This window comes from Tyto alba, unplaced genomic scaffold (assembly GCF_018691265.1).
Source record: "Tyto alba isolate M040663 unplaced genomic scaffold, T.alba_DEE_v4.0 Super-Scaffold_9, whole genome shotgun sequence".
Classification (NCBI taxonomy): Eukaryota; Metazoa; Chordata; class Aves; order Strigiformes; family Tytonidae; genus Tyto; species Tyto alba.
Window position 1 is genome coordinate 24,756,982 of NW_024881330.1, and position 13,733 is coordinate 24,770,714.

The 13,733-nt window shown below is 39.0% G+C and overlaps 1 protein-coding gene across 1 annotated transcript in view; it reads right to left on the reverse strand.

Annotated features, from left to right (window-relative positions):
• Positions 1–509: 509 nt before the first annotated feature.
• MTDH (metadherin) overlaps positions 510–13,733 on the reverse strand; it is a 39,878-nt gene continuing 26,654 nt past the window's right edge. The window contains exons 12-13 of the mRNA XM_042786042.1: positions 5,055–5,211; positions 510–3,409 (exon numbers count right to left, since the gene is read on the reverse strand). Coding sequence (XP_042641976.1) covers positions 3,339–3,409; positions 5,055–5,211 — 228 coding nt within the window. The 3' untranslated portion in view covers positions 510–3,338. The remainder of the gene's footprint in view (positions 3,410–5,054; positions 5,212–13,733) is intronic.

Consider the following 13,733-nt stretch of genomic DNA (forward strand, 5'->3'; position numbering starts at 1 on the left):
CTTGCCTGTGCTGGGGGCCCCGAGCTGGGCCCAGCACTGCAGGGGGGTCTCACGAGCGCGGAGCAGAGGGGGGGGATCAGCTCCCTCGACCTGCTGGCCACGCTGCTCTTGATACAGCCCGGGATTGGGTTGGCTTTCTGGGCTGTGAGCGCACATTGATGGCTCCTATTTATTTACCGCAGAACAAGGAAGAAATCTCTCAGTACTGGCCTGGAAAATTTAAACTTTGTCCTTTGCAGGTACTCAGTGATCACTAGAATGAAATTGTACAAGTACAAGTGGCTGCAGGAAACTTACATTTTTTTTTTAACAACTGAAATCTTGGCTGGTGACCAACTCAAGTCATTTAAAGGCAAAACAACTATGATTAATAATAGCTGAAAGTATGCTTAAACCATGTATTCTGATGTCTGCACTTGCCAAAAGCCTTATTCACAGGACAATCCCAACTATTAATAAGGCAGTTTCTAATGAGATACAATTAAGTTACAACACAACAGTACTAGAAGTATTTCTATAAAGTTTGAAATGTTTTTAATATGTACATTCTTTCTTAGTAAATATTAAAGTAGTGCTTTTCTCTTGCACTTTTTTCTTTAGACTTCTAAAAGGGCATCAGAAACACAGTTTTCACCCCTCTCCAAACCAATGCACAGTTGTTACCTTCGTAACAAGCATATATATGATTTCTATACACCTTTCCCTCCCCACAAAAGAAATAAAAATATGCCATGACTATCCAATTACACATCATCACAAGTTTAAATTACGTATACAAATAATTCCAGAGTATTTAAAAAAACCCAACATATTGGATTTATGAAACCATTCCATGCATTCAACAAAAAAAAAAAAGAAAAAAGAAAAAAGGAAAAATGATTAAGTTTCTTTAAATGGTATTTTCTCTTTCTATCCAAGTACCAAAGTCTGGATTCAGTGTATCATTAAGACTAACCACTGCTTGAGTCATAGAAACATGACAGTACATAGATAACCAAGTTTCTATTTATAGACAATATGCTATACAGTTACTACCTCTTTAATGAATGTCAAATAAAGCAAGTTTTGCTTTCTAAGACATTGAAACTGCACGTTAAGAAAACAGTAAGAGGTGTTGCTAAATAGGTAACAACATTTCAAAAGGAAGGGTATGTATTTATATGATCCTGCTGAGTAGCAACAGTTGATTAGCATTAACTATGCTGTTAGCTAGTTTGTTTCTTTTTTTCAGAATGACAAGCTATTCAAGAGCTAGAGTTTACTAACCCAGAAGTATCAACGATTTTATCTTCAGGAGGAAAAAAAAGAATTTATGCAGTGAAAGCCCTTGGGGGCAGTCTCTTTCATTACATAAAATCTTTGTATTTTCTACAAAAGAGGCTTGTAGCACAACATACAGATTGGAAACAGACATTTCAGACATACATTATAAACCTGAATTCAAAGGGTATTCTTTTTAACCTTTACTATGATGAAGACAAGTAAAATTATAACATTATTTACATGCAAAGGACTGCATGGTTGTGTAATATCCTATTTTTGTGTTTGCCTTAAGATACTCCTTGAAAAGCGGTACTTCAGTTCTAAATTTATTTTACATTAATCTTGACAGGTATCAGTCTCAGGCATTACTCCCTCCCAGTAAATAAATCAATACTGTCAATATGCTTAATTTATTTTAACAAATCGATTTAGAGTGTCACATGTTCCTGATATACAGGGGTTAATACCTGTGCAAGTTAGTATCCATTTATTAGGAAAGCTCTTCATTAGCAAGGTGCACTTTCAGTACAATTAAAACCAGCTTGCTGCATTAATTATTCTCGGCTTGCAATACTGCTGAACTGCAGTCAAGTACAGTAAGAGTACAGGGTTGTTGATCAGTACCATGTGTTACAGCTGTTAACAATTCTGTTTGTGCCACAAAACCAGAAGTCAATCTTTTAAAAAATCTTGGCTCTTCTTTAAACTCAAGTTACCAGGTGATGTTAATTACCAACCTTATCAAACAAATTTTTGTAAAGGCTATTTACAGTGTACATGGCTGAGCATGCACCTTACAGACACAAACACATCTGCCAGTTTGATACCATGTAATTACACAGTGCCTGAAAATGACAACACATCTTAAACACCATTTTAATCAACAGTTTCAAGCGGGAAATGGCCTTTATTTTACAACTGCTATACTTGCATGAATTTTTATTTTTTTATATAAAAACACTAACTCCTGTCCAGAAGTCTAGACACATTCTACATACTACAGGTTAAGGCAGTAAAAAAATGTGTTCCTGATAACTGGTCTTGACAATGTCAATTAAAGCTGTCTGAAGCCACTCCAGTTCTCCAACAGATCTTTAAAAACCCAAATAATTTGTGAGTGAAAAAAACATTCGCTTTGCTTTCTTCAGAGTTTTAGTAACAGAGAACAGAACAGAATGGGGTATGGTAAGTTAAAAAGGGTTAAGGGAAGGGAAGATTTGATTTCAATTCATTCCATGAGTTTAAAAGTTGAAAGAATACAGTTTTAGATGGGAGTCTAAATCAACCAAGAACTGTAGGGAATGAAGGAGAAAACCAATTTTATGCACATTACTGCATTCTTAAAAATATACTGTTATCTTCAGTAATTCAAGTAAGGTAATAGACATTATCAAAAATAACTTCATGAACCATACTCAAGTTTCAAATCACATTCTCAAACTTTTAACCCAAAGCAGTTTTATTCTGTTAACTTCATATAATAAACCTTGAAGGTCTGACTGTACAAATGGTTAATGATTTGCACTTGTGATTCCTGTAATAGCTAGCAGACTTGCTAACCAACTTACTGTAGAGATATGGCAGATTATGTATTTAATCAAAGCACTTTGATTTAGGCATGAAACAAATTCAAATGGTTGACATTCTGTGCTTCTAATGCATCACTCATAAGAGAGGCAAGAAACACCCACTATTGTACAGACAATTATTTTTACAGAAAACCCTTCCTTGAAATTAATCTTTTATCCGCAGCTGTAGATGAGAGCATAATCTGTTGTAAACAGGGCACTGTGTTGTAAAACCAGTTGGTATTTTTTTTTTTTTAAATTAAGATCTCTCTCCAAAAGTTGGAAAAACAGACTCTTCAGAATGTCTTTCAAATGTAGCATGTTCTGTTTGCTATATCATAAAGTTACTTTCTTTGATTCCTTTTTAAAGATGTTTGTGTTCACAGCAGTTCTGTTTTTAAAAATTGTTTGAAATTCATATAAAATTCTGTACATGTTCACAAATTATTGCATAAACAGCATAATCTTCATGACAATATTCAGCAATGCATGTCCATCTCAGGAAGTTCACGTTTCCCTTCTTGCTTTTTTCTTCTTTTTAACTTGTTTGGGGGATTCCCAGCTTTCTTCAGACTTTGCTAAAAAACAAAACATAACTACAGTGTTAGGACTGAGAAATTTTACGCAGAATTTACTTTTAAAAATGTGGATAGTACACTCCGTATTATCATGAAGTAATTCAGAACAATCAACTAGCATGACTTCTGATTTTCTCACAAGCAGTCTAATTTGAAGCACATCTAAACCAATAGTTGCTATTTTCAACCTACATTTTTACACCACAAATACATGGAGTGATATGCAATGGAGATAATACATTTTGTAAATGCATTATTTACAGTAGAGTCATTGCTTTTTGGGTAACTAGAAATAATGTACATGTTCACAATTGACACTGAATGTTCATTTCTATTGGACTACAGTTTTTAACCTCTAAATATAAGTGACAAGTAAGAAGAGTATTTTTAATAACAACGAACTACATAAAGATATGGTTATATGGAATCCATAATCAAATAAAGAAGCACTATGTTATTTTATTAAAACAGATTGTCTTAAAACATGCTGGCTGCCAAAAGTGGTAAACCAGATAAAATGTTTTACATGCTGAACATAAGAGATGTTCTTTCAATTGCTGAGGCATGAATCAGCCACAAAAGCCTTCATATTTTAGAACCAGAACAAAAAGTTGTAAGTTGACATATTGACTTGAAAGATTCTGTTGTTTAATATATTCAAAACCAAGAAGCCAATTAGTGCAGCTAAATGAGACTAATATTATGAAATAATCTAGTTTCTTCTGCAGTCATTAAAAACTGGTTTAGTACTTCAACACTTAGCCAGGAACTTCTTATGAAGTGTCAGTATTTATTAATCTCATTAAAAAGTCTAATCGAAGCAACTTTAAAAAAAAAAAAAAACAAACACAAACCAAAAACCAAAAACCAAAAAAATCCCCCAATGCCTTTCACATCCTGACTTCCCTTCTAATTTTTCTGTCTTACTGGGAGAGTACTTCAGTACAAGCACTTTTTCTGAGTACAACAGAGGAGACGTTTGACATCTCTGGGCACAGCATAATTTTAAGCAATGCACCTGCAGTAATTCAGCCTGATGTACGTACTGTGAGGCTACAACAAAAATAAGTGCATCACTCAACACCTTTCTACTCCCGTATTAGCAATTGTTTTCCTCCATAATTACTACATTTCATGGAAGCATATGGAAAAAGATGTTAATGAGCTAAGTTCAGAAGTCAAAAAAACCTCAGTAGGTTGAAAATTGAATTGCTTGTATTTTTTTCCAAATTTCTGGTAGCTAAACATCCTGTCAACTGCTATGTTACTACCCATCTGTTCCACTGAAGACTCGCAAACAGGCATTTGAAACAGTGTTGGCAGAACTACTTAGTCACAGCATGAAGCTCCCGTGCTGATGGTGAAGAGTACGTCCAAATGTCTGTTAAGGACTGGACAAGGCCAACAGACATTTTCAGTCATTTAAGCACATGAAGCCAGTTTTTCCTCACACAGTGAAAGCACATTTGTCAAAGTACTTCAGTGAAAGCTAGAATATGGCACGATATATAAATGAAATGCATAAGTACCTGGCAGGGCAACTCTAAAGCCAAACTTCAGGGCAAAGCATTCAGACTATATATGCTCTACTGGAAAAAAATACATCCTGAATTCAGACAAATGAATTGTACTGAGATGCACTTACTCTGTGGAGGAGGCACACTGTTTTGCTTAATATTGGGACTAGAAACATCTGTCTCTTGCAGCATCTGTGGCACTTGGGAAGCGACCTTGTCAGAATCGCTCTCTGATACAATTACAGATGGCTCAGTAGAAACAGCAAGCGAAGGAGCCTCCTCAGGCTATTTGAAAAACAGAAAAAAGTTTCCGTAAGTTTATTAAGTCAGACAACAGTAAAGCACTCTTATTTTGGCTGCATACTTAGCAGCTGCTGGAAAGATGGCATTGAAAAATTAAGTCAATATTAAAATCCTTCAAAACTGTAAATCAAGGCTGCAAGACTATGACTGCCATCTAGTGCCAAAACTTTTAGTTGCACACAAGCAAAGACAAACCACACAAATGAATTAAAATATGACATGCAAAGAAGTGGACAACAATCTAAAAATCACTAAGATCCTGAAAATATTCTAGAATACATATTAAGAAGAGATGCAAGACAGTGACATGTATGCATTTGGTTGCAAGGCAAACAGGCAAGCTGTATAGGTCCAAATACGCAACTCAAATACCAAAATAAATCAAACTTTTATAATATTTAGAAAGCATTTGTAGTCATTCCTATCAACTGCTTAAAACACTCTGTATGCTTATATTAGAATAACAGATATTTGTGAGAACAAATAGAAAGTATTTCAGTGGAAACTACTGTAGGAATAACTGCAAAGTAAAAGATACTCCCAGTATTTTCCAATTATCCAGCCAATTTTGAAGGTTCATGCTACAGAGACAAGATGTAACTCTAGCTTACTGTGTAGCACCTGCTGGAATTAAAGTACAGTAAAGCAGAAGTCAAAATGCAAAAACATTTTGATATTTCAAAAAGAAAATCAGAACATAAAAAAGATATGATCCCACAGCAGGTGACCTACTGACAAAAGGCTTCAAACAAGAGTGTATTAGAAAACAGTGACTCAGTCAAGCAAGAAACCCCAGACTTCAGGATGTTATTAAGAAATTGTGGCCCTAGATGTGCCACAACAGCCAGAACCTGGAACTATCACAACAAAACACTGAAGTCTACATCCAGACCTTGATGTAGATATACACAGATCCTACATGATAGTCACCAGTTTGTATTGTTTCCATCACTGTAATATACGCATCTCAAAAATATAGTCAGAAGATACAAAAGAGCAAAAAGATACACTTTTTAAATCATATCATACTGAAAAAGAAATTAAACAGCTTTAGTTAAAAAAAAAACATACACAAATTTAGAGGGTTGTAGTTCTCTAACTTTTTATGAATAGAGAAGTTTGCTATGACCTTACACATCAACTGAAACAAGTTTTTTAATAACTATGATTGAAGTATTTTTCCTAATCTACTGAAAATATAGTGACCTTGAATTTTTTAATATCAACCATGCTGATAAAATGAACTTCCATCCCACAGGATTTCCAAGCTTAGCCAATTCAAATGTTGTCTAATGGTTAGGAATCATCAGCTACATAAACATGTGAATGCTAATAAAATGGATGTGGCCTCTAAAACAGGAGGAGGCCTTAAAGCTCCTAGTTGTGCAAGGTGATTGATTCAGGCCACTGGTATAGTTTTGTTAGGACTGAGTCACTCTCTGCGTGCAGGTAAAGTGACTCAATTAAGACTTAAATGGCATACAGATGTCACAGGCTAACAAACATGTTGCAATTTCAATGTTACAGCATGCAGTATTACTGCAAATGGAACGATACAGGTACATACAGTATTATCTGGACATCTTTGCAAATACCATATGTCTGTCTGAGTTTTGGATGAGGGGAAATAGACAGTGATACCAAACATTAAGAATTGGGTAGTACTCTTTGCTAAGATATTCTGTGTTAACAAATCAGTTCCACCAAAAGGAAACATGAAACAATAAAGCCTATTTGATAATATAAATAGATATATGCATAATTCTACAATTTATTAGTGTAGTGACTTGTGAAACTGTTACAAATGAAGGGTTTTCAAAAATATCTCAATTTAAAACCTGTGCTTGCTAATAAAATGCCAAAGTTTGCCATGCAGCCCAATGTATAATATGGGAAAAATATCATCATCAGAAAAATACCAGAAGTGTTCAACATTCAGCTGTTTCTGGTCTTTATGAGGATATCCTGGACAATAACTTATTTGCACTCAGTTTATTTTTCTCATATTTGGTTCTCATATTTCGGAGCACTTGCTCAAGATTAGATTACCTATGTTGGAAACTTAAGAGATCCATTTCATACATCAGTCACAGACTGTTTCTAAAACTTTCTGGAACAGCCAAGTCAAACAACATCAGAAGGTATCTTTGCATGTGTGAAATCACAGTGAAGCCAAATCTGATGGCAAGAAGATTTGAGAAAGACTGATAAGACCATCTGCATTGTCAGATACAACAATTCATAAATTGTCATTTATTGAAAAATACAAATCCTTCTGAGAGGTGGTTTCACCATAAAGCAAAGTAAGGGCAAGGGCCCTGAACAGGAGATTCAGTTTTTAGGAATCAAATGGCAAGATGGATGTCATCAGATTCCAATGGATATGATTAATAAAATAATGGCTCTGTCCTCACTAACTAGCAAAAAGGAAACACAAGCTTTCTTAGGCATTGGGGGTCTCTAAAGAATGCATATTCCAAATTACAGTCAGATTGTAAGCCCTCTTTATCAAGTGACCCAGAAAAAGAATGACTTTACATGCAGCCCTGAGCAATGACAAGTCTTTGAATAAATTAAACAGGAAATAGTTCATGCAGTAGCCCCTGGGCCACTCTGGGCCCAAGTTAAAAATGTGCTCTACACCATAGCTGGGGAGAATGGCCCTACCCGGAGTGTGGCAGAGAACACCAGGGGAGACCCGAGGCCCACCCCTAGGGTTTTGGAGTCAGGGATGTAGAGGATCTGAAGCCTGCTGTATTGCAACCAAAGAAGAGATATTGGCAGCATATGAAGGAGTTCAAGCTGCTTCAGAAGTGGTTGGTACTGAAGCACAGCTCCTCTTAGCTCCCCAACTGCCAGTGCTGGGCTGGGTGTGCAAAGGCAGGGTCTCCCCCCCGCCCCCCCCATGCAACTGATGCCATGTGGAATAAGTGGATCGCTCCAATCACACAACAGGCTCAAACAGGGAGCCCCAGCCACCCAGGAATACTGGAAGTGATCACAAATTGGCCAGAAAGCAAAGACTGTGGAATGGGACTAGAGGAAGAAGTGTGCTGAAGAGGCCCCATTATATAATAAGCTACCAGATAATGAGAAACAATATGCCCTGTTTACTGATGGGTCCTGTCATACTGTAGGAAAGCACTGAAGGTGGAAGGCTTTTGTGTGGAGTCCCACATAACTGGTCACAGAAGCTGCTGAAAAAGGTGAATCAGGTCAGTTTGCAGAGGTGAAACCCATTCAGCTGGCTTTAAATATTGCTGAGTGAGAAAGGTGGCCAGTGCTTACTCTCTACACTGTCTCAGGGATGTTGGCAAATGCCCTGTGGGGGGTAGTTACAGCAAGGAAAACTGAGCAACTGGCAGCACAGAGGTAAATCCATGTGGGCTGCTGAATCATAGCATGATATTGCTGCTCGGGTAGAGAACCTGGTTGTGAAAATATGTCACATACTCACGTACCCATGAGTCGGCCCATCAAAACAACCAACAGGTGGGTCAGGCTGCTGTGATTAACGTGGCTCAAGATGATCTGGACTGGCAACTTAAGGGTGAAAAATTTATGGCTCACTGGGCCCATGATTCCTCAAGCCATCAAGGAAGGGATGCAACATATAGATGGGATCGTGATCAAGGGGTAGACTTAACCATGGACACTACTGCACAAACTATCCATGAATGTGAAACACACTGTGATGGTTTTGGCTGGGATAGAGTTAATTTTCTTCACAGTAGCTAGTATGGAGCTATGTTTTGGATTTGTGTTGGAAACAGTGTTGATAATACAGGGATGTTTTCATTATTGCTGAGCTGTGCTTACACCCAGTCAAGGCCTTTCCTGCTTCTCACCATACCCCCACCAGCGAGGAGGCTGGGGGTGCACAAGAAATTATGAGGGGACACAGCTGGGACAGCTGACCCCAACTGACAAAAGGGATATTCCATACCATATGACATCATGCTCAGTGTATAAAGCTGGGGCAAGAAGGAGGAAAGGGGGGATATTTGGAGTGATGGCGTTTGTCCTCTCAAGTGTTACACATGATGGAACCCTGCTTTCCTGGAGATGTCTGAACACCTGTCTGCTGATGAGCAGCAGTGAATTAATTCCTTACTTTGCTTTGCTTGCACACACAGCTTTAGCTTTACCTATTAAACTGTCTTTATCTCAACCCACTAGCTCTCACTTTTACCCTTCTGATTATCTTCCCCATCTGTGGGAATACAACGGAAGATTGGTGAGGAGGACTGTAAGCACACAAAGTGACTTGCAGCTGGGGTGTTGAAAAAACACATATATCATACTAATTGTTCTTTAGCTTTGTGCGCTTGACTGCGTGTAGATAACATAGGCCTATGATAGACTCAGAGGCACCTTCTCGAACATCCTTGAGATTCCTGCGCTGCCGTGGGAAAGATTAAAGCAGAGTGGAAAAACTACACCTGCAAACATCCCTGATATATACAGGTGAAAGCAGCAGGTTCAAGATCTTTTTTTTCTTCTCCTCTTTCTGGCTAGCAAGGACTGAACTCCATGGTGCCTCTGTCCCTGCTTGCGTGCCTCTGCATGGGTGCACTGCTGAGATCCCCATGGTCATGAGTAATGAGAACAAATTTACTCTTTGCATTTCATCTGTGGTTTTGTGGTTGTCCACGTGTCCTGCTTGTGCTGGCTCACACACCATCTCACCGGGGGTGGGGAGTAAGTGAGCAGCTGTGTGGTTAAAGGCCCTTGATGCACTGCAGTCAAGCAAGCCGAACAGTTAAAACCTCTGATACGGAGGATAATGGCTGAAATATAGGTAAGGGGAGGCCTGGCAGATTGATTAAATTACACTCCCACAAACCCAGCATGGCAAACACTTATGTGCTCACAATGGTGGAAGCAACCAGTAGATGGCTGGAAACATATGCCATACCCCCAGAACACTATTTTGGGCCTTGAAAAGCAAGTCTTGTGGAAGCATGGCACCCCAGAAAGAATTGAGTTGGATAACAGGACTCATTTCAAAAATAATCTCAGAGACAGCTGGGCCAAACAACATGGCATTGAGTGGGTATATCACAGCCCCTACCACACACCTGCCTCTGGTAAAATTGAGCAGTACAATGGGTTGCTAAAACTACATTGAGAGCAATGGCTGGTGGAACTTTCAAACACTGGGATACATATTTAGCAAAAGCCACCTGGTTAGTCAACACTAGAAGATCTGCCAATCGAGCCAGCTCTGCCCAATCAAACCTTCTACATACTGTAGATGGGGATACACTCCCTGTACTGCACATTAAAAAATATGCTGGGGAAGCCAGTTTGGGTTATTCCTGCCTCTGGTAAACCCATTTGTGGGATGACTTTTGCCCAGTAACCTGGGTGCACCTGGTGGGTAATGCAGAAGAATGGGGAAGTCCAATGTGTACCACAAGGGGATCTGATTCTGGGTGAAAATAACCAATGAATTAAATTGTAGGATGTTAATTGCTAAGTAACCCTGTCATTGCATATCATCATCACTATGGTTGATATGTATTATATTAACAGCATCACATTAATAATTACCCAGGTTAATGAAAAATTTACTTTGATGAAGTCAGGACTACTTTCAACAACTGGTGCCCAGCAACTTCCTTGAGAGCAACATCTTCAGCCTACAGACACCATTCCAGATACATCAGCTACAAGCTCCAGATGTAGCAGAGATTACACACCATTTTCCTGCTGCATCCAGTGTCACCCACTCCACTGACTGAGCCAACTCCATAGCATCCCTCCTGCTTTGAAAGACTGTCATGACAGATGGAACCCCAAATTACGGACTAAGTGAACTCACTACACGTTTTAGAGGGATGGCCCATAGACTAAGGGAATGATATCTGTGTACATACAGCAAAAAAACAGGAAAAGGAACCGTGATTAATTAAAATGTATTGGAAAACATGAAACCTAAGCATAATGTAAATGGTATGAAATAAGGGGTGGATACTGTCCTGGTTTCAGCTGGGATAGAGATAATTTTTCCTCTTAGTAGCTAGAATAGTGCTGTGTTTTGGATTCAGTATCGGATTTGGTATGAGAAGAATGTTAATACGCTGATTGATGTTTTTAGTTGCTGCCAAGAAATCAAGGACTTTTGGACTTTTCAGCTTCCCATGTCCTACTAGTGTGCAGGTGCAGAATAAGCTGGGAGGGAGTACAGCCAGAGCAATGTACCCAAACTGGCCAGTGGAATATTTCGTATCATACAATGTTATATTCAGTATATAGATGAAGACTGGCCAGGAAGCTCACACTCTCACTTCTGGGATTGAGCTTTTGGGATCTTCTCTTCTCTGGGATTGCTAGCTGGGAATGGGCTGGGCATTGGTTGGTGGGTGGTGAGCAACTGCACTGTGCATTACTCATTTGTATTTCCTATTATTACTATTATTATTATTATTATATTTATTTTACTTCAATTATTAAATTGCTTTTATCTCACCCTACGAGTCTTCTTACCTTTACTCCTCTAATTCTCTCTCCCATCCCCTGGGCAAGGGAGGGTGAGCAAGCAGTTGAATGGTATTTGGCTGCCATCCTGGTTTAAACCACAACACGAGGCCACAGGTCTTGAGGGAACTGGCAGATGAAGTGGCTAAGCCACTATCCACCATATTTGAGAAGTCATGGCAGTCCGGTCAAGTTCCCACTGACTGGAAAAGGGCAAACATAATCCCCATTTTTAAAAAGGGAAAAAAGGAAGACCTGAGGAACTACAGGCCAGTCTCACCTCTGTGCTCAGCCAGCTCATGGAACAGATCCTCCTAGAAACTATGCTAGGGCACATGGGAAAAGAGGGGATTATTGGTGACAACCAACATGGCTTCAACTAAGGACAAATTGTGCCTTACAAATTTGGTGGCCTCCTACGACAGGGTTACAGAGGTGGTGGATAAGGCAAGAGCAACTGACATCATCCACCTGGACTTGTGCAAAGCATTTGACACTGTCCCGCATGACATCCTTGTCCCTAAACTCAAGACATGTGGATTTGATGGATGGACCACTTGGTGGACAAGAAATTGGCTTGATGGTCACATTCAAAGAGTTGCAGTCAACGGCTCAATGCCCAAGTGGAGACCAATGACAACTGGCATTCCTCGGGGGTTAGTATTAGGACCAATGTTGTTTAACATCTTTGTTGGTGACATGGACAGTGGGATCAAGTGCACCCTAAGCAAGTTTGCTGAGGACACCAAGAAGCTGTGTGGTGCGGTTGACATGCTGGAGAGAAGGGATGCCATCCAGAGGGACCTTGACACGCTTGAGACATGGGCCTGTGTGAACCTCATGGAGTTCAACAAGGCCAAGTGCAAGGTCCTGCACACGTGTCAGGGCAATCTCATGCACATATCCATGTTAGGTGATGAGTGGATTGAGAACAGCCCTGCAGAGGAGGACTCGGGGGTCTTGGTGAATGGAAAAATGACTATGAGCCAGAAATTTACACTCACAACCTGATGTGGAAGGTGTCCCTGCCCATGGCAGGGCGACTGGAACTAGATGATCTTTTCAGGTTCCTTCCAACCTAAACCATTCTATGATGTCCAACTAACTTCCAGACAAAGTTGTTAGTAATAGCTTTGTTTGTCGTTTGCCACCACAGCAAGTTTAATACACTGTCTTGTTTTACAAGTTTTGAGTAACAGGAGCAACTCAAGCCCCCCTAAAAATAGTGCATGGTGTAGGTCTGCAGAGTTAATGACATCAAATCACCTAGGAAGCTGGGTATGGTTTTAAACACTGAACAACTGAGCAAAGTCTCTTGAAACAGGGCTAATATTTTGGCAGTGCTGACATCTCGTAAGGAAAAAAAAAATTCGGGCTGTGGATCACGAGTCATTACACGTAGCTGAAAAGTACTTTTCAAATCAATTTAGATTTCTAAACAGCAAAAGCTAGCCTTTTGGGATGCACCAGTACACATCTTCCTACATGTAAAAAACCCTACCTTGATGTCACAATACAAATAGGAGTTTTCTGTATACACATTTTCAACTATGGCCTCCAACACAAAACAATGTATTGGCTTAAGTTTTTTAAAACACACACCCTGCCAGGAATAAAGCCATATGCACAAATAGGCAGATGTTTTTTTCAGATACAGCTTCAAAAAAACCCACGAAACCCAACTTTGCACTAGTCAGATTATTCAAGGCAGCTGTCGCTAATCTTGATTAAAGGTTGAACTGATCCTAAGCCAAGTAATTACAATAAAAGTTCTACTTAGATGTAGGATATTTAGAATTAGCTGAAAGTATGTCTGAATGTGCTTTTCAAGGCACATGTTCTTTATAAACACTTTCTGTATTTTTTCTTTTGTGACCTTCAGCCTCTCGTAAAAGATTACATTCTAATATTTTCATTTGAATCTTAAGACCTTGTTATCTTTACAAAACAAATGCTTAGCAATTAAAAATTAAAACTCAGTATGCTGAGATACCAAATTGCTGTCTCACTGGTATTGTGCA